At 32.0% G+C, this 22,757-nt stretch overlaps 2 protein-coding genes across 2 annotated transcripts; one reads left to right on the top strand and one right to left on the bottom strand.

The window, feature by feature from the left end:
- The first annotated feature begins 2,499 nt into the window (after positions 1-2,499).
- LOC123707090 (ubiquitin-conjugating enzyme E2 Q2) lies at positions 2,500-9,229 on the top strand. The gene is made up of 8 exons (XM_045656875.1): positions 2,500-2,755; positions 3,684-3,800; positions 4,160-4,260; positions 4,914-5,049; positions 5,344-5,515; positions 7,385-7,576; positions 7,855-8,082; positions 8,877-9,229. The coding sequence occupies exons 1-8, from the start codon at positions 2,594-2,596 to the stop codon at positions 8,906-8,908; spliced, it is 1,140 nt and encodes a 379-aa protein (XP_045512831.1). The 5' UTR covers positions 2,500-2,593; the 3' UTR covers positions 8,909-9,229.
- A 698-nt stretch (positions 9,230-9,927) lies between these two features.
- Positions 9,928-11,786, bottom strand: LOC123707091 (glutathione S-transferase 1-like). The gene is made up of 5 exons (XM_045656876.1): positions 11,449-11,786; positions 11,189-11,247; positions 10,907-11,054; positions 10,461-10,654; positions 9,928-10,174 (listed from the first exon to the last, which is right to left on the bottom strand). The coding sequence occupies exons 1-5, from the start codon at positions 11,584-11,586 to the stop codon at positions 10,036-10,038; spliced, it is 678 nt and encodes a 225-aa protein (XP_045512832.1). The 5' UTR covers positions 11,587-11,786; the 3' UTR covers positions 9,928-10,035.
- Between the last annotated feature and the right edge of the window lie 10,971 nt (positions 11,787-22,757).

The following is a 22,757-nucleotide window of genomic DNA, read 5'->3' as shown; positions in this document are numbered from 1 at the left end:
TCGGCCTTCAAATTGAGGAAAAACGACAAAAGGATCTTTCTTGTCAGAAAACGAACCTGAGTCTTTGAAGGGTTAAACTTAACAAGGCTGCTACTACCCCACACAGAAATTTTCTCCAGTATAGATTCCATTTGAAAAACAAGTTTGTTACGGTTCTCATCGACTTCAGATCGAAAGTTGTTCGGATGGCCGGAATATAATTTGTCGATGGTAATGTCGTCTGCATAGCAATGGATGTTGTCGATATTCAACAGGTCATTGATAATCAGGACGAACAGAGTCAGCGACAGGACACAGCCTTGCGGAACATCTGCATTGATGGGTCTAGGATTGGAGCACGCTCCGTCAACTAGGACTTTTATGCTACATCCTACAAGAAAATTTGCCAAGCATCGGCATAAACTATGCGACAAACCGTATGACGGTAGTTTTGACGCCCTATGCCAAACCCTATCGAAGGCCTTAGCTATATCGAAGCTAGAGGCCAATGCCTCTCCCTTACTTTCGACAGCTGCGGCCCACCTATGAGTCAGATAGGCAAGAAGATCACCAGCCGAGCGACCTCGGCGAAAGTCATACTGACCATCACTAATTAGCTGGTTGGTATTGATGATAGACCCCATTAGCTTGGAAAGTAAGGAAGTGATTGCGGTAGGTCTGTAGCTGGATGGTTCCGAGCGGTCGCCTTTTTTTGGGAATGTGGTCAACATGAGCAGTCTTCCATGAGCTTGGAACTGCGCCCGAGGAGTACGATAGTCGAAAGAGCCGTGTAAGCACCGGAGTCAACTCAGAAGCAGAAGTCTTAAGAACGAACGAGTAATTTCGCGAGCTTAACACCAACTCTGTCAACATGTTTCGATTTTGCTTTAAAAATTTACAGGGTTTCTGTGCTTATTGTTATTTCAGCGGTGCGATGCGGTGACGGTTGGGTATGGCGATCTGAGATAGATTAATTAAATAATCGATTTTCCAAGACCAATAGATCGATTTTTGAAATCGATTTGTAGTGCAGAATCTTTACCATGAATCGATGATGACCCTAGAAAATTGCTTTCGATCTTTTTGTTTTGGTAAAAACTATACAATTAGTTGAATGTACCCGTAGTATTATAGTCTTACCGGTTACTTAATTTCTTTGCCTCCATTTAATAAAAACTTGTTACGATTGTATGACTGTCTATGAATTTTTGTATGTTTTTCTGTTAATTGATATTGGGTCATAAACCTTATATCATAAAACTTTATTTATGATAAAAGGCTTATGACAAAATTCATATATCGCTTTTCTCCTCGCTAGGGAATAAGTAAAGTAAGATATCACGTGTAACTATTTTTTCGTCAAACACGTGATTTCTAAACCGAAACGCGGCTTGTAGTGTAACCAGGACTCGCCGTTGCCAGGGAAGGAACGAAGTAGAATGAATGTTTTTCGCATGATAACACAAATTTTCTAGAATAGGATTAGAATATACTTTATAACGGTACCTAAAAAAATATTATAAAACTTTTAAGATTCTTTGTAGGTACTAAAAATACACGCGATTTCTTAAACCTCACCACGTATCACGATGGGGGGGGGGGTTTTGTTAATTTTTTTTAAACCATCACGTGATTAATGGACAGCCCCTTAGACCACGATTATTTATAAATCGATTAATCAGCTTACGATTTTAATCGATTTAAAATCGATATTTTTCGGGTAGAATCGTCATCACTAGTGAGGTGAAAACCAAAAATTAAGAAATAAATGCGACAAATGGATATAAAATTATGTGTAGTCCTGCGTGCCTCACTTTCTTAGTCTTATGATTTTCCTGGGAAGAAATAATCCTAGAAAAAAATTATCAATTATTAATAAATCGTTTATATTAGTTTAACTCTTTTTTTAAGAAAAAAAATGATAAAATATGCGCTGTCGGATTAAAGTAATGGTGGCTCCTGACGACACATTTTATTCGAATATTGCAAACAGCGCATCTATGCAAAAATAAAAAAAAACACGTGGCCACTAAATGTTAATAAGGAATGACAGTTACTAGTTGACAATTTTAATATTTAAAATAAGTTGTTTATTTTTTAATTAGTTGATTTTTGCGATGGTTCGATTATTTTAAAGAAAGAAATAATCGATTAATCGATTTTGTCCCCTCCACGTCACATCCGTACTATTTTCTATCTACAGAAACGCAATTCTAGGATTAATAAATTATATGGCAAATTTGGAAGGAAGTATGTAAACGTCGTACCTAGTAGACGTTGTATCCATAATCAAGAATAAATTAATACAAAAATATTATCAACACATATGATACAGAACCGCAACTCCCTGCTGTCACTTGGCGAAATAAAATAGCCTGCGCCAAAAAAAATATCCTCACAGAGTGTAACTTAAAAATGGCCATAAAACAGACTAAGTTTATACTTTGAACAGATCATAGCATTACTGCCCTCTAACGTCGATATTTTGATTTTGAGTTTTACTCCGACATTGCAGCCGCCATTTTGCTCGATGGAGTGAACGTAAAACAGCTCCCATGTATTCAAAAGTGGTGACTAGTTATTTATATTAAAAACTTAGTGTTTCTACACACTAATGGCTTGCTTAAATACACTTAAGTTAGAAATTAAAACGTTAGAACAAGTGTTTCCCAAAAATCATGAGCGATTTCAGATAATGTCAGCTAGTGTCGACGAACTGACCTGCAGATTCGTTGGCAAAAATGGAAAAAAATATGAAATACACGCAAATATCACAGTGAGTACACAAAATATACATATTTTTGAAATTAACTAAGATACACGGCAGTAATATTTTGTTATTAATGAATGCGTTTATTGATTATCTTTATGACAAAGGGTCGTTGTTTATGAGGGCAGGGCTGTCAACAAAAGATTTACGGAAGTGATTATTTTCTAGACATAGGTACCATTCCATCTGTTCATATGATGGTATTTAATTAAATCTTGTAGGCTTTATGTTTACAGTAGACTTATGATGCAAAACTGGTGCAATGCGCGCAACTTTCGATCGCCACACTCATACTTAACCCGAAACTGTTTCTCGGGTCCATGACGAATCATTGTATTGATCAGTTAAACTTCAGTGCGCATTTCATAGTGTTTTTAAGTAGTTTCGGCTACGTTTATACAGGAAGCAGTGTTTTGTTTGAATAACGGTAAAAATGCGAATTTTAGGACAAAGCCTCTTAGTCATGTTTTGTACCTGATTTTTATTTAAGTTTATGATAAGTCTATTGAATCTTGGTTGGTTATATGCTTTATGATTAAAACTATTTGTCTGTTGTATTAGACAATTGATGTTGCTACAACTATCAATGTTTAAAGTAAAATCATTCAATATCTGTAAGCATTATATTGTCATGTTTTTGGGGTATAATAAACTAATCTCATGAATTTATATTTAATTTATAATTTTTTTATTAGTCTTCTAATAACAGATGATTTTTTAAACACAATTAAGAAGAAAAAATCTGTTTTTTGTTTAATGTTTAAATGTTTATACAGTTAAAAGTGAAACTGTATGTTTGAAACCCTTTTCATTTATCTATTAAATCATCAATATAATGTACAATAAAGTAATACTACCAGTATTGTTGTCTATGGATATTGAATCTTTACATTAACTTACAATTTTTAACTTATTCTACTTTGCTATTTTTAAGGAAACATACCCTACCACACCACCAGTTTGGTTTGCAGAAAGTGAGGATCCCATAGTGACCAATGCGGTTCAAATTTTAACTAACACACAAGGAAGAGACAATCATGTTATAAATCAGGTACTAACAAATATCATATTTAGCTTAATTTCTCATAAAATAAAAACCAGTGTTCAAAGATTGAAGTAATTGTGACTACTCTATATAATGTTACATATTTTTTGTACTATACTTTTTAACTTGTACAAGATATCTTATGGGTTGTACATGGTCAGTAAAGGCTTTGCCAGTATTAAGTTGGTTAAATGATAATATTAGCCATAAATTGTTTAGCCATTGTGAATAGAAACAGCAAACAAACTGTGCTTAATTATTTTATATAAATTTGATATAAAAATCTAAAAATATTTTGCTATTTCTTCTTTTATTTTAACTCAGTATCCATGGCTGTTGGTATAAAATAAATAATATGTTTCTAGGTTGGTATATTGTTGAGAGAACTATGCAAGTTACATGGTATCCCCGAGCCTCCAGACTTGGATTCACTCTCACTGCCCATATATCCGGCACCACAACATAGGTTTGAAATGAATTGATTACTTTTTTTAAGTGAAAGAATATTGCCCAACAAAAAAACATTTAAAAATTATGATTTTTAGTTAATAAGTTAAAAAATGAAACATATTTTTATGTTTGGTATCATATTCTGAAGATCCTTTAGGAAAAAAGGGGAAAAATTAACAGCTAGGGCAACAGACAGATTTAATTAGTTCTTAATAATTTATGGTATGTTTTGAATGACGCTAAACTACAGCCATTTTGTAAATAAAGATTACATTTCGTCAACATTTGATAACACTAGATGGTTCTTAATTGTTTTCATATGAAGTAGTTTGTATACATTAAGAGTTAATAAGAGCTAAGTAATTATTTCACAGTTTTTTGTCTAATAATTTTAATGTGGTTAGTACATTTTAAATTATCAACAATAATTTTGTTATTATTTATTTTATTATTTGTTGCCTAATTCCCTATTTTATCAGAATAATGTGTTGGCTTGAATTATAAATATAACATATTCATATTGATAACATAAGGTAAATTTTAGAATGCTTCTATATTCACATTCACTGCTTACATTCTTAAATGAAAGATGTAGATGAGAAAAGAAATTTGTAAAAATTACAAAAAACAAAAGTTTTTGGTTCTACATGGTTATTAAAACAATTTCAGAGTACCAAGTGTAACGTCTAACGGTGCTGAATCTGGAACAGAGGAAGATGAAGATATGGCTGCTGAAGAAGATGATTCAGAAGGAGAGGATGACTTGCCACTAGAGATGGTTGAGGATGCTGCTAGAAGCAACAAGGTAAATTTATATTATAACACAAACCCCGGCGTTACTTTTTAAATTGTGAACATCTCCTTTTCATGCTCATGGTATGTTTACTTGCTTGAACTATGCATTGTTGTCTGTGTAAAATGACAATGGTTAATAATATTTGTTAAATGTAAGCTAACTAAATGATGACTAGTGTCTGTACAATTAGCTATCTTTTTATTATTTCTAATATTGTTTTAGCTCTAAGTTTTACTTGACAAATCTAATCAGGATAAATTAGAAGAAAGATATTGCTTATTCATTAATACGTAAACTTTTTAGGATGATATGGAAACAGAACACCTAGCAACACTAGAACGGCTGAGACAAAATCAACGACAAGATTACCTGTCAGGCAGTGTATCAGGCAGCCTGCAGGCTACAGATAGACTTATGAAAGAGCTACGAGATATATACCGCTCACACTCATTCAAGAGCAATATGTATTCTATAGGTGCGTTAGACTAACAATAGTATGGGATAGCTAATACCAAAGACAAGTGATAGACCAGCTATGTTCCTAAAAATTAAATATTCTGAAAATGCTGGCTATAGTCTGCCACTGATAACAATTCCTTGATATCATTTAATTTACGGAAAGGTCAAGGTTCAATCAGGGACAGTTCAATTATTACATAAGCAGATTTAAGACCCCATCAAATCAATCAAAGACTCCCCTCCCCCTATAGTGCTTACGTAATACTTGAACGGCCCCTTATTGCAAAGCTTTGATAAAGCTTATTTTACATATTTAATTTAACATAAACAATATTGTGTAAAAATTACATTTCGAATGAATCATGAATTCTGTAAATACGTATACTTATTCAAACAAATCAGCGTTTGTAGTGTTTAGTCATAAGCAATAGCATCTACTAACTACTAGATGGTGCTGTCCTGAAATTTATAGTTAAAATGTTTGAAGGGAAAAGGGAAGGCAAGTGTAAGTCGAGGCATGCAGTGGTTTGAAATATTATTTTGTACTGACATTATTTATTTATTTATTTTTAATAAATTGATTTATTCTTAATTAAACTAATGTAGCAAACAACCAAATTATCGTTATCGTGCGGATGTGATCTATAGAGCTAATTAATAATGTTAATCAATATAATAATTTACTAATTAAAATATATTATCTGTTACTGCATTTGTATGAAAATTGATTATTTAGCTGCGCTACATACAAGAAAGCTTAGTAAACTATGATTTTTAATCGATATTTATGTTTCACATAACTATTAAAATACTTTGCCGATTACGGAGTAACAATGTTAGGAGGACATGGTGTCCCATACACGCAAGCGTTATTTTTATTTAAAATCGATAAATAAAAACTCAACATTAACTTCTTTGTCTAAATCAATTGATAAATTTTCTTTATTTTTCGTAAAGAAACACACTTTTACAAACAAAGCAACTTTTTTGACATAAAACATTGAACTACAAACACTGTAATCTGTTCCATGTGGTTTCTATTCTATGGGAATGACATGATAAATACGACGGACTACTAAATGCGGCGACGGTTCGGTCCCTTAAAAATGTATCTAAATGCATCCAGCGCTTTATACGCAAAAATTTTATAGTTTCGACATATTTTTGTTTAGTGAAGCTTCTTTATACGTTATTATTATTACCCTAATGTATTAATATACGTATTTTTAATATAGCTAATAAGACTGAAATAAATTAATCCAGTCAAGTATTCCTCGAAATTCCAATAATATGTATCAATTTATTTACCAATACTATTGTTATTTTGACTCAAGATCTAAAAGTAATATAATATTATGATAATAGTATTCCCATTTTATGAAAGTTTATATTGACTAGTGTAGGTATGTAAGGACCAAATGCAATATCCTACATCATTGTTTGGATAATGCAATAAATCTTGTTTCACATTAGGGAACGATTTTTGAAGCCATATCGTTTTCTAAACATTTCTAATTTTTTGGTAAATATTTGTGTTAGAGCAACTGACATCAATCATCAATATTTATAACTACTTTAATTGTCTAGTGATAAAGTTTAAAATTTGTTTGATAGTTAATTATCTTTCTATCTGTATTAAATTGGGGTTTGTTGTTTTGCTTAGGATTATGGTAAAATCATGTGTAAACACATCAATAGAGCAACACAAGCACAGTTTTTCTTTAAAATATTATTTCGCCATATTGCCATACAGAAAATAAAATAAAAGTGACAATAGTAATTACCTCTTGTCTAAACTTGATTTCTATGAAACATTCTGTATGATAGACATTAGAGTGATGGTGTTCCCAGCTATTGTATTTATATTGAATTTGTTTACTTCCAGAACTGGTAAATGATTCCCTATATGAATGGAATATAAGACTGCGGTCTGTTGATCCTGACAGTCCGCTACACAATGATCTGCTAGTATTAAAAGAAAAAGAAGGCAAGGACTCCATACTCCTCAATATCATGTTTAAAGAAACATATCCATTTGAGCCGCCCTTTGTTAGGGTGGTCTATCCTATAATTTCTGGTAAGTTTTTAAATTAAACTCATTAAACATTAAAACTCTATTTCATTAATTACTTACATAACTCAACATTTCATGCTTTACAGTACTCGTAATCATAAATTAGAAATATATATTTTTTAATTTATGAATAGAATCTTCAAAAGTACAGGTAAAAGTGCATTTGTTGTTGATGGGAAAATGTATTACCATAATTCTTCAATTTAACATGACACATACTAAACTTTTCCAGGTATATCTTACATTTATATATAATAAGATTTCTCATTTTCTGCTTCCAGGAGGCTACGTCCTAGTGGGTGGTGCAATATGTATGGAACTACTCACGAAACAAGGCTGGTCATCCGCTTACACGGTAGAAGCGGTTATTATGCAAATCGCGGCAACCCTAGTCAAGGGTAAAGCGCGGATACAATTTGGCGCGACAAAAGTCGTGTCGCAGTCGCAATATAGCCTTGCGCGTGCGCAACAGAGCTTCAAGTGCCTCGTGCAAATACACGAGAAGAATGGTTTGTATTTTTATACAGTTTTCAATTCTGTATTATAAAGAAAAAATTCGAAAACATTAGGGCTCATTTATTCATTTAAATCTACACTGTTCATTGCTGTCTGCATGTAAGAGTAAGCATATATTACAAGGGTTTTGGCACATATATAATAAGATGAATATTTATTCTACACATACAATATGTTGCTTATAAGACTTACTTAGACTTGCTTTTGTTGATCTTTTTACCTCAAATAGTTAATAAAATTTTGTATAAATAGTTAATATAATGCTGAGAGTTAAGGGCAGTCTAAGAACTATAGGTTCAGATGTGATCTATAGTGAATTTTTAAATCTTTATAACATCAATTTACTTAGCAGTTACGTTAAGTTTAGTAAGTTTCACTATCGGACGTCAAGGCAGAACACAAAATACTATTCGTATCACCTCGACGTCCGTCGTACAACAATTGAGCGTTTATTAAGGCAGTTTTAGGCACGCATAACCACTATGTGGAACCAGCTGCCCACAGATGTATATCTGAACCAAATCGACTTAGGGTCCTTCAAGAAAAGAGCGTACTATTTATTGAAAGGACGGCAACCTACTTGCGAGCCTTCTGGCAATGTAAGTGTCCATGGGCGGCTGTATTACTAACACCAGGTGAGCCTCCTGCCCGTTTGCCTCATATTACATTTAAAAAAAAAACAACCTGTCTGGGAATGGTATCACGTGATCATTGCATGTTGACATGTGAGTTCATACTTGTCTCCATTGATATTAGATTCTTTAGTATTAAAAAGTTTTCTTTACAGGATGGTTCACACCGCCCAAGGAGGACGGCTAATCGTCGCGTTAAACTAAGACTAATGTGTAAACTAGCACTGAATGAGAGAAGTGAAATAATCGATTCCATTACGTTTTGAGCGCAGTTTGTATTGTGTTGGGCATGACTGACTGAATGAAACCCGTATCTATGTGTAAGTGCTATCGAGTGCAAAAGACTTATAAGACTTATAGAAAATGTAATGTGTAACGTTTTTTGTAATCATTAATTTTCTCTCGTAAAGTTATCCATACGTGTAGATTCTAGATGTTAACGGAGTGTAAAGTTGAAAAGTTCTTTGCATTTCTTTTTAGTTACGGAATAAAAAAACTGTGATTCGTACTTTTGTTTTATTTTAATTAATCTGCCTCAAGATTAATTATTATTGACATTGCACTAGTACACAGAAAGAACAATTTATTTCCCTTTTATACCTGTTGGAGAAAATGCTGTTTACATGCTTTCCTTTTTTTTTCGACGAGATCGATCAGAAAAAGGCGTGTTGTACTTAAATTATTGATGTGGATAGAACTTCAAAGTGCAAATTAAACGAAACAAACACAAGCTTGCAATGTATTATAATATTATATAGTAACTGAGTTTTCAATATAGTAACAAGAAGAACTGTTATTAATTTGTACTAGTAAGCTTGGACTTATGAAAAATATACTATACTAATAAAATTTGTGGTTGCATAAATTTGAATGCTAGCAAAGCGATGGCACTAATTTTGGAGCCTTTTATGGAATTGGTAGTAAATTTCTTTCACAGTGCACAAAAATGTATTCATTAATTTTTAAACCTAAGAGTCAATAGAATTTAGTTCTTGCATTATACTGACCGCCATAGTAAATCATTCAATAAAAAAATCAGTCCAATTTTCCCATTTTCACTAAAGTACTCTTCTCTTTTTATATTAGCAACGCAATTTTACAGAAAGACTTGAAAGAGAAATTTTGTAATCAGGCTGTCTTAATTTTAATTAATAAGGGAAAATATTTCTTACACCAGGGCTGTGGTTCTGATCCCAAAAATAAAACTTCAGTTGTAACCTTATATTTTACATATTATTAAGCACCATTCATATATAGATGTTCAATAACCACAATGTGTGGATAACAATTATTATTAGTTAAAACTTACTAATACTAAAGTTTTGATTTATTCAAATTGTTTTTCATAAAAGCTAAAAGTCCCTCTACATGTTCTTTGGCACCTGGCTCATTAATTTCTTGATTAAAGTTTTCAGCACACATGACATTAAACCACCTTTTTAGTTTTGGATATCTGAAATGATTTTTCAAATGATTTATCAATATTGTAGCTTTTTAATCAAATCAAAAAAAGTTATTTATAAGAAATATAATATTAGTTCTCATTTCTAGATGTATTTTAAATTTGTAATATACATAAAGTTATAAGTTTGTATGGAGACAGTCAAAATTTCCATATAATGTGTTTAGTTTAATTTATTATTGTACATGTTATTTTTAATTATTGATGGGATTAGACTTAACAGGTAATACCTACTTTGGAATGATTGGACTTATACAAAACACTAAAAAATACCCACCTATTATTATTGATAGGATGTAAACCATTAAGAGTAGACATAGTTGTAAATATGCTTATGTCAGCCAGTGTCATAACATTGTCAGCTAAGTATATGGTGTTTTCAAGGTATTTCTCTAGAGTTTCATAGGCACTGTCCAAATTCCTTATTATTGATTTTGATAACTTTGTCAATTTACCAGTATATGTTGGCCCCTTTAATAATATTGTCAAACCATGAAATACATTTATTTACATTACAATTTATAAACCATTCAAACATGTTTTTTTAATCCTACAAATGCTACAAGTTTTAACATTTATTTTTCTTCAAAGGTCAGTTTTACAATAACATTCAATTAATGAGTTACTGGGTAACAGTTTCCCCAGCTAGCCTTGAAGAAAACAATAATTTGTATTCTTATGGAAGATATTTTTTACCTACATTTGTTGAAAATGTGTACATACCATTATAGATCTTAATCTTGGAAATAAAATGCCACAATCAAAGAATAACCTGTGATTAATAGTTGCTCTTATTCTTTTGTCTCTAGGATATAAATATTCATGCTCTGGCTTAGCGTATTTATCAAACAGGTAGAGAATTATAGCATGACTGGAAATATAAAACATTCATATATTATTTAGAAGTTTACACAATGATGAACAACCATATTTTTTTTCGATAAATTATCAAATACTTTTATATTCTAAAGCAAGCAAGGTTAATATTAAAATAATAGAATTCACCTATCAGCTAAGCAGAAATTATCTTCTTCCCACAAAGGTATAGTCTTCATAGGGTTTTTCTGAAAAGCATTATAATAAAATATTATGATAAGCTTCAGATACTAAGGGCTTGCTTGATATATTTGAAGTTTGATGTGTTGTGGTTCTTGGGGATACCAGAAAGAAAAGGAGAGAAACCAGTTAAAACTGTTTTATTACTCTTTGAATTAAGTTTTAATTAGTGGGTAGAGTACCTATTCAATAAATACAGAATACAGTACCTTGAACATTTCCGGAGTGTCTTGTTCTCGTAATAATGGATTCAATTCTTGAGGTTCGTAAGAAACTCCCAATATATAGGAAACAATCATAACCGTTCTAGCTGGTGGGCTTGCATCTTTCTTGTACAGTTTTGGCATATTTTGAGATATAAACTTAGTTTTATATTTAGTTAAGTGTTTGAAAATTTTGTTCTTTTTATATAACTACAACGTTATCAATTTTCAAAGTTTATATATATATATATAAGTTTAATTATCAAATAGCACAATACAATATGCATTAAATTAATAAATATGCCTTATTCGAACACGAATTGTAAACAAACTTTTTACTTGAAACTGGCATTTCAAGTTAAAACTATTGCCATAATATTTAAAAAAAAAACTTGTAAACATATAAGTGTAACCAACTCTAAAAAATATTTACCCCCGATATCTATAATATATCTTTACAAAAAAAACATTGTATTATTATGGTATTGTACCTTAGTTGATGTTAAGTACCCTTACTGTAGAGGATTTACGATTTATTTAGTTGAAGAGCAGATTGCAATTGTGAATACATTTTGTTGTGAACTCATTATTTTCCATGTTATATTAATTTTTGAGATTTTCGACGACATAACTAATGACCAGTGAACAGACAGATTTGTTCCAGAGGTGAGGCTTTTCGTTTGTCTTGCGAAATAATTTCAAAATAACGTCTAAATTTATCGTAAGAATTAAACACAATTGATTTAACGTCTAAATCCACTGTGTTTAGTTCTTACTTTGGGAAAGTATTCGACCCCGTATTGGACCAAGTTTTGACATAGACCCTAGGCAATTAAAAGCTGGCATGAAAAAGGCTCAAAATGGACAAAAACATATTATGGCCACCATACAAAACCAAAATCGCCGTTTATCGATGGATCGAGTTTTGAAATTTACATGACATTAATTTAAATAGTTACAAAATCTGCATACTCAAAATAGTAGTTTAGTTTTTATTATACCTCGACATATAGTTTTTCTGAACGAAGAAATCTTTTTGAAATTTGGTATTTTAAAGCAGTTATTAATTGGTCGGGTATTTATATTGCGGGTTTTAAAATCTTAAAGGTCTGTTTCAATTGACTCATGGAGTTATCACACAAATTGCAGGCAACCTCTACGTAAGAAATTTTGTCGATTTCGAAAAAAACTCTTTGGAATGATTTTGTCGTTGTTTTGCCTTACGGGTTACGACTTACGGATGTGTTTCACCTGCGGGTTTTAAAATTTAATAAAGAAACTCAGCATGCCACAATTTTGACATGGCTGAGTCATAACGGTATGGCCGCATGTAAAACACAATATTTTTGGTATAGTAGCACATTTCTAATTGCACAATTATTGTTTCCACCACTGATTTTACCACATTGAAAGGTCGGGGTCGGCTTGGCGGACTTCCTCTCGAAAAGTAATCTTATATTATAAGAAGTACAAGTTTGTATTTATAATACCTATGTGGTAATTTTCCTGTACTGCCATCATATCATTAGATATCTCAAAATTCCTGGATTAGTTAAGTATATAATTAATTTAGTAAAGTATTAAAGATCATTTAATAAAAACATTTAAAAATACTACTACTAGTGAACTGTCAAATCATTTCACGCTTGCCTTTCACGTTACAAGACAAAATTCAGAAGATCACGAGTGAAAATAGTGTATATATATATACACTATTTTTTATATATATATACACACACACACACATATATATGGCTTAGAAACCTAGAATTTACTGCTTTTGAATAGGTTTTTAAGATTTATTAAGGTGCAATTATAACTATCTGTTGTAACTACAATTTCATATATACAATATCAAATTCAGTGAAGTATGTTTTAAAAAAAATTGACTTTCGCTTACATTCATTTGGTATTCATTCACGTTTCTAAACGTCATCATTATTATACAATATCGAGCATTGTTAGCGCTTCATGCGTTCATCTTACCGCAAGATACTTTTGTTTGCCAACGTAATCATATTGACGAATCGGCTTCAAATATACACAACATGAGTAATTTTACAAATAACGCTAGTTTTGTACGATGTGAAACGATTCAGAAACGAAGTAAAGTAAAGTAGTATTTTTAGAGTTAGCAATATCTAATAACTTTGATCTATTGTTACCCATGTTTCACAGTATTATTGTGTATATAATTCATGCAAAATAACTACAAAACACACCACATAACTGTATATAATATTCAAATGTATGCGTTTTACTCGTAGTCGTCGATTGGCGCGCTTTTAAAATCGTAGTACAAAGGTATATTTATAGTATATAGTATAGTTGTTCGTATGTACGACATCAATTCTTTGTAAACAATCTACAGTTTGTTCTGTTATACGATAAGTTTATCTAGTAAAGCACAAAATATTAAAAAAAAAATTACATACACATATATATAGACAAGGTAAAGCCAAAGATTAAATTTAAAAAAAATGACTTTTGTTACTTATACAGGGTGTCCCAAAAGTCGACGTCAAGTCGAAATTTTCTCATAGGTAATGCCACACCAGTTATCAAAAAAAATGAAAAAAAAAAATAAGTCATGTCTTTTTGAAGTTATGGATATTTTTTTGTTATTCCAGAAAATGCACACCATGTGACAGTTTTTTCATTCCTGTTGTTACAAATATTTACTTTTTGCCAATTTTTTTTCTCTTACGTCATCCCGAATAGTGTTTTATGTAACCTATAATCCTAAACTCTGTGCTGATCACTCCAACTTTTAGGAAAATGTCATGTTATACCGTACCAAGTTTTCAAAATTAATTTTCGCACTACTTCAACTGATCGTCCTGAAAAAAAAATGTATTACTCCAGTTTGGCAAGTAGCTTTAAAAGTTAGCGCATTTAATAAGGATTCTACAGTGGTATAACACTGAGTCCATTATTTCTTAGATCGGTCCACGTAGGGACCGTCGAGATATGTCATTTGGTTTTAGAAAAGAATAAATAATTTCAGTTACATTTTTTGTTAGTCCAGCGTCGCCACCTTACTATCTCTGGTTTTATGTTACAAGCCCTTGTTTTAGATTAATGACAGTTGACACTTAGCTTCAAACAAAGAGTTTCATTTATTTGAACATACCTCCAACAACCGCCATAGAACTTAACTCGCTTAAAACATTAAAAACAAAAGCAGACGTGAGACCGTTATTATATGATCGGTACTATAATTACACTGAAATATTCACACTTTCTGTAAAAGACGTTTTCACAGAGAGGCATAGCAAACAAAGCTTTAAATGGGATCTTAATTAAGAGCCGCTGAAGTGTTTTGATGGCGGCACATTAATTTCATCTTGTTTTTCTGCTTTCAGGAGCAGTTATCTTAGAATAGGACGTTTTAATAATTTTTAATATTTTCAAAGAATGCTCTAAGTATACTTGTTCATGGCCAGAAAACAGTCATAATTTGTAAGGTAGGTATATTTTTATTATTATAATACTATGTATACAGCGGAAACTGAGTCAACACAATATTTTGTATTGTGCATATATATTTAAGATTCATTGTACAAATTGTGTTTATTTTTTTATGATTGAAGTATTTATTCAAGAGTAAACTATTGTAAACATAACAGATCCTTACATTCACGTTCCCCGGCGCCGTCTGTTAATCTCATGCTGTGCAGGTTCAGCTGTCATTGACATTTATGAGTTCTATACAATTTTAGTCTTTCTTTTGGTGAATAGTTGAAGGTGCTTTTTAGAAGAGATAACAAGCAGTAAGTAAAAGTCACAAAGTTTCAAGTGAATCGCTGAGTTGAAGTAATTTGATTTTCTGGAGTGCACGTAAGTTCTGCAATCAGGTGAAACTTCTTTTTTGAGCTTTTGTTTTAATTAGATATTATTAAACTTGTTGCAGAATAGTTTGTATGTTTTAAAAGTATTATATAACAAAAATAAAATAACATACTTAATCTTTTATCGTAGGTACCTATTCGCTTTCGCGCTATTTCTATACTCTATGACACTTTGCAATGCTTGGCTAATCTGTGGCTGCTTTAGCTTGGCGCCATTCATATTTTATCGTATCGCTGTTCTTATTTAATATTAGATATTATTATTACTTTATCATAAGTAGTGTAAGAAACTAATTAGTTATTTGTACAATCGAGTCATGCTCGTGTTTTAATAACCATTATTAATAATTATCAAACAGTTACATAAACTACTTTAATACCTGGAAAACTCTTTAACAACATAAACAAGATAAAGTATAACACAATATATACCAAAGTATTAAAAATGCGTAATACACAGAAAATGAAACACACGTAAGTTATTAAATTTTCAAATTCCCGTTGAACCGCCCGTTGGATTCCAATGTCACTCAACTTGAATGGGGTACTAATGGTGAGAAAATTTCACCCGCGCAATTGTAAAGCTTTTAAAATCTCACAAATTGAAGGAGGGATTTTTCTTTTCAACGATTTCAGAGGCGTTTTATAGATTGCCAGATTGCGGCACAACTTAATAAGTTGGAATTTTTCAACACCGAATTAAGACATAATTATAGAGGTTAAGTGAGGCGTGAACAAACCCTATTATATAATACGTTATTGGAATACGCATTTAAAGTGAATAACGCTTATGAGATACTTAACTATCAATGCTAAAATTAAGAGTCAATGTTAAAATTGGAAAACAGTTACACATTATTGTTCATTAAACAAAACAAGGGATTCTATTTTAATATACAGTCGCAAACGATTAATAAATATAGTTTTACTACGAGTGAATTCGCAACAATATATGTGACTTCGCTCGAATTTTTTGTGGTGTTAGACGATTGTGTCCAATTACATCAGTGGACATTGGAAGTGGATAGGGAAAAAAAAGTTCTGAACCTTGTTCATATTTCGCTTAATTGTACTTCTAGTCGATATGAATGTGATCACACTTTTTTCTACGTTTATTTGTCTAGTAAAGGTTGCCTTCTAAAGGTTCGTCGTTATTGAAATTCGTATTTCGAATTAAAAAACTTTATTTTAAAACGTTAAAGCGGCTTAAATATAAAATTAAAGTTACGTTAAAATCTATTTTCAAAATAAAAGAATTCAATAACGACGATTCATGAACAAATTCCAGAAAGTCAGTTTTTTGCTGTCCACTTCACGTGAAATGTCCCATGACTGAAACACCTAAACCAAAAACGCTAAGTGAGTTACTAGTGTATAAAACTGAATCATCGGTCATTCATGTTTCCGTTCAGATAATAAAAAAAAAAATATTTGAACCTCTCATTTCTGTGATGTGTGTGATTAATAGATACATCTATTCGTTTATTAATTTCGTTTCCTTCCAAATAATATTTTGTAATACTAGACTATAAACTTTATTACTTTTTGGTGTATTATATAAATATTAATCTTTATACCTAGTCCAGCCATAAGTTCTGTTACAAATGATGATGATGCATTTCTAATGAAGTAATGTAATATTTTTAAAATGTATACCTACATATTTATTAGTCTCATAGATCACATCATCAATCAATCGCAGATCTAGATTTTACACAGGCCTTTAATCTGTCATTTGTTTATTGTAGAGTTCCTCTGTGCTGGATATTTCTGTGCTTTTCACCTGCGCGACAGAATTAGAGTAAGATTCCCGTACCTAGACGAATTCTGGCTCTAACAGCAAGGGTAAGGTAAGGTAAGGTAGGGTGGACTCAATTTCCGCACTTAGACGCGTAGTCGATCCGTTGTGCGTAAAAGCCCTCGCTAATTTAGCCAGCCTAACTCCTTTCAGAAGCACAGAAGTCTCCCGGGCACTTCACAGGCTTCGCGGAGCGACCTCACTGTTCCGAGGATTTTTGTACGTTGATTAGCCACAGCCTCGCATTCCAGGACTACGTGGGTGGCTTTACCAGCATTAACAGCCTTTGTAGTTCTAACAGCACGCGGCCGTCCCGCTCATATCTGGTCTCCGACAGACGAAGTTAGTTGTATATGTTGATAGTACGATATACAAACATACGATACTGATACCAAGCTTTTGAAGTGTCTGGAATATGACCCACGACTCTATATCTACTTTGTGAAATGCGATCACTGCAATCCTGTTTTCATTAACATCCCATTCCATATTCTTATTTGCTAAGAACACGAGAAAATATGTGAAATGGCTCAAAATCAAAAAAAGTTTTTAAAATAATATACCTACGTGTTCCAAATTCAAAATAAATTAAAAGTTAAAAAAAGAAAACGTTTCATGTAACAGTATTTATGGCCAGACTAGTTTAAATAAAAAAGAAAATATTGCAGTTGTAAATGCTCACCCTTAATATGGCCTATATATATAGGTCGTAATTTCGCATTTTCACTTTGTTAGTACAGTGTCGTCAGCTAAGTCAAGAGTCCAGACTAAGAAAACTTTATAAGCAGTTATAAAGCTCACTTCATGAACGTTTCAATGAAGTCAGCTGAGTCTAATCAAGCTCTATTCTGATTCAAATTCGAAAGCTGAAACTTTGACGGCAGGTGTTCTCAATTCCAACCACAAGTTATGGGGGCCTGTGTCAATTGTTTCCATTCAATTTTTCAAGACTCTTTGTAATTTTTAGAAGGTAACAAAAATACAAAACCAGTAAAAGCAAAGTAGACTCAATTTCCTAAGTAATTTAAAACTTCAAAGAATATTTTTTTACCTATTACGAATACTACCTATAAAGTTCCTTATTCTCACAAATCATTTTTGTACTTTATTTATGTATAGCATTTGCTATATAGAAATGTAAATAATTTTAGTTAATAATAATATTAATTAATAAAATATGTTTATTCATTTTAAGTTCAATTTCATTACAATGTGTAAGATTTGGGAACCCTTTTAAGTAAAAAATATACCTGTGTCAGGGTTTCCAGCTCTTTCATAACAAACTTAGTTATACATTCCTTAAAATATTTAATTTATATATAATTTAGTTACATCTTCTATTAATTTTTTTTTGTTATTGATTTTTAACTGTTATCAACACGCTTGAGTGCATAAGTGAGTGTCTGAGTGAGTGAGTGAGTCAGTGAGTGAATGAATAAAGTCTGTACTACATATTACGCCTCAGAAGAAGCTCCAACTCTGCGTAGGTTATGTTCATGAGCCAGTCCTTTAGTCTATAAGAGGAATTGTAACTTAACAATCGTTACCAATATACTATTATTATTACTCCTTGTGAAATGACAGGACCCATAACCGTCATATTGAACACGTATCGATAGATACAGAATCAGTATGTTAAGAATGTTAAAATTAAGGCAAAAATAACCAGTGGTGATACAAGTTTTTAGGTCTGGGCGTCAGATTTGTGTATCTGTTTTGTCATTTCTCTAATAGGCGGATCGATGATCCTTCTGTGACTGACGCAGGCCGACGATTTGAGTGAGTGCAAGGCTTGCCGGTTTCCTCACGATGTTTTCCTTACGTACGAGCGAAATAAATGCTCACAGAGACATAAATTCTATTGGTGCACAGCCGGGGTTTGAACGTACGACCTCATGGATGAAAGTCGCATGCTGACGTTACTATACTGCTCCAAAATAAGAAGAACAAAACAAAATTTGATTTATACAAGTATACGAGTCAACTATGTCGCTTGCTTTTACCGTAAAATGGAAAGTATATAGCCCGAGGGAGCTAAACTTTCAAACAGATGTCTCAAAATATTACATTTCTACTTTATAGAAATTCCTATGGGACGATGATATGTTATGGAGATAAATAGTTTTGGTTCAAAACCTATTTACTGTTCATTAAGATATTGAAGGATTTTACAGTGGATAAAGGAATCCACTCTAAAACTTCATATCATCGTTATCCAAACCATATTCGATTTTACTATGAAATATTAATACTTTTATAATTTTGCTGTTTTTGTCGCGGAACGTGTACAAAATTGAGCAGCAACGCGCATTAAAAATAGGCGAGCAACCCCCAACCCTAAATCGTGAGTTCAAATTTAAAAAAAAAATCTAATAGGAAGAAAACGGTCTGGAGGCTCATCTGATGTTAAGTGATAACGCCGCCCATGGTAAGTCACATTGCTAGAAGACTCGCAAGTGCGTTTCAGGAATTAGTACGCTCTTTTCTTGAAGGACCCTACGTCGAATTGGTTCGGAAATACATAGCGGTGGTGCGCGGTAAAAACTGCCTTAAAAACACTCAGTTGTGGAGCCTTGGACGTCGAGGTGACTTCGACGTTGTACCATTTTTCTCCTTATCCGTTATTAACGTATAGACCAGGACTCAACATCAAAAAAGAAATTTGTTAAAGAATAACTTATTAAAAAATAATTTTATTGATAAATATTACCGTTTCGAAAGTCCAATTTATTTAAGTGTGAAAGAATACTAAAATAATTTTCATAATTTCTTTGAAAAGACCTTGGTGCGCAATCTGTTTTTCCTCATATTACATTTCAAGATTTATAAAAAATAATAAGGGACGGTTCACCATGTTTATTTTATCATTAGACCTGTATGATATATTCACAAATGAAATTATTTGGGCATCAGTGAAGTTAAATCATTAATCTTAGAATCTTAGGAAGTAAATAAAGCGACGAAAGTATCCGAAGTGAACAAAGCTTCGAAAGTATTTTTATAAGAGTATCCAAAAAGTTCAGAATGTCAAACTGAAAGTTTCAATATTGGATTCCTCTCAAGTTGAAATGACCAATTTCGACGGACAAAAAGGGCCAGTGGTCTGACAGTTTTATTCTTAGCTTATAAATAATGAAAATATATAAAAACTATTTACTAATATTTTAACAGATATCTAAGCAATTATAAGTAATAGTAAATATGTACAAAATATCGTTATTTATTTGAATCACCTTTGTTTTCTGCATTCTCATTAAGTATTATTATAATGTACATAAACACACTATCAGCTTAATAAGCGGATGCGGGCGTATTTGGAGATTTGGAGAAACTATCCAACCTATTTTTAAAAGAGTTCGAAGAGGGTGCACTATTTACACTTTCCGGAAGCCTATTCCAGTCGGCCACTACTCGGTTTGGAAGAAAGTTCTTTAGGGAATTTGTGGAAGTATATATAACAGTTAAAGGACACAAATATATGCCTATGTTTATTAAAACAGCTATTAAGTTTGTCGAAGTTTGGGTTTTCTAAATAAATAAAAATTCTATGTATAAATTTTGGCTTTGCTCGCGGCATTTTCTTTATATTATATTTGTAAGTGTATATGAGATGAGATGCGATGTAGAGGTGAGTTTAGTTCAATTTGTCCAGAAACACAGTGCCGCAGGCTAGATGTCAACAAGGACACAGTGAAAGGTTTAAGATACGGGATCTAGCGTTATTTATTTTCCTTGTATGGCCTTAAAGACGGATTTAGGCAAAATCCTTTATATTATTGAACAAATAATTAAAAATAAAGTTCTATACGTTTTCGAAATATGTTGTATGTACTTTATTGCATTCCTTTTTCTGGACCTGACAAGCGTCTTTGATTATTGGATCATGCCGGTTTCCTTAAGAGGTAAAAAAAGCATACACATCATCTAATTTAAATTACATACAAGCGGAAAAAAATCGCTACTTATAGTCCAGTTCGATGAACATAAGAATTTCACATTTATAATATCATCAAAAATATCCCAAAATGTCGCTCTCACCTCCGGCGTGCCTAACATTAAGCTACTCCAAGCTTGAAATTAAATCGACCGTGTGATTTACATTTTAATATGGTGAGGGACCTACCTGTAGTAGAAACAAATTTATGGTATTGACGCCTTAACATTAACGTAGATTCCAATTGGATCTGCATTTTATCAGATCAAATTAGTTTTCTTTTCAATTGATTGCGCTTGAGTTTCTGAATAAGTTATGTTATCTAAAAAGAAGTGTTTTTTAGAAAATTATTGCTTATTTTCACATTATTATATGGCTTAAAAGGTTTGAACAACCACGTTAATGCTCCAAGCATGTATCCCAGACTTCTTGGTTTCGATTCTCGGCGAAATAATAATTGGTAGGCAGAGAAGGCTTGCTTGCAAATTATCTCATAGGCTCATTCTCAGATACAAATTTATTGACGTAGAATAAGTGTTATCTTATATTCCATAATAAACATATTGGTTTTTATTTCATAGAAACATGATTTATTAATAAGTTTATTTGGACGAGGACGAGCGAATCTAGAACCATCATCAAATTAACCACACACGAAACATACTGTTCATCAAAATTGTATAATTTAATAATAATACAAGAGAAACATTATCACGCTTCATTTCAGAAGGCCAAAAATTTGTAGATAAAGCTTATTTGATAGTAAAATGATTAATTATTTTCCGGCAAAAGTAAAGCTAATCTAATACATATTTGTTTTTCTTTAAAACAAATCTTCCGTCTGCAATTAATTACGAAAGTTGTAATTTTTGAAAAGCTTTAAGCTATGTAACTTAATGTTTAAAATAACGATAAAATATTGTATTGAGGAGTAAAAGAATTTCCAAATAGCATAACAGGCAAATTGAAGTGTAAAAAGCCCTGATAAATTCACGTACACGTGAAAAAACCATATCATATTTATTATTAATGTTGGCAATACTTCACCATAGCTATCTAATAAGTAGTTAGGTATATAAATGGTATATCATTACATAAATTGCATTTTAAGTCTGCACCGAATGCCTTGCGCAAGGAAAACCATTATGCATTATTCATACTAATTACATTGCTTACCTCCGTATTTTTCTTATTTATGAAATAACAACATTTTCGTAAGTTCAAAACCGTTCAAAACCAATACTTTTTTACATATTGTTACGAGCTAGGGGATCGGATAGAAAATACCGTAGATTTCTTCAAAGGTTTATTTCTTGATAAATCAATGAAGAATTTATGGGCACAAATTAATTGCAGAGATGCACTAATTACACACACAAAAACAGTCACTAATTACTTCACTTATGCACACTTCACACTGTACTTTATCACTTGTATTCACTTTATTCGCACTTTATCGCTTCGGTGTTTCGCTCTTGTTATCGCATTCAAAACTAAAGGTGACTAGTCGCGTTTCGGCTCGCTTATACATCCCTGGGAATAATTCTAAACAATATTCGAGAACACTCCAGGCGCTTGCTATTGAGTAGCGATTGCGCAATTCTAGAACGTCCGCAATCTTTGTCTCTTTCGCACGTTGCTCCGTCCTTGTCGTACGGTGTTCTAGAGTGCTCAGTCTAGTTTCGAGAAAGTTCTAATCTTCTCTCTCTCTCTCGTATCATTTCGTCCTTGT

The sequence above is a fragment of the Pieris brassicae genome, chromosome 3 (assembly GCF_905147105.1).
Source record: "Pieris brassicae chromosome 3, ilPieBrab1.1, whole genome shotgun sequence".
NCBI classification, from domain to species: Eukaryota; Metazoa; Arthropoda; class Insecta; order Lepidoptera; family Pieridae; genus Pieris; species Pieris brassicae.
The sequence above is the reverse complement of the archived record's forward strand: the minus strand, read 5'-3'. Positions and strand labels throughout refer to the sequence as shown.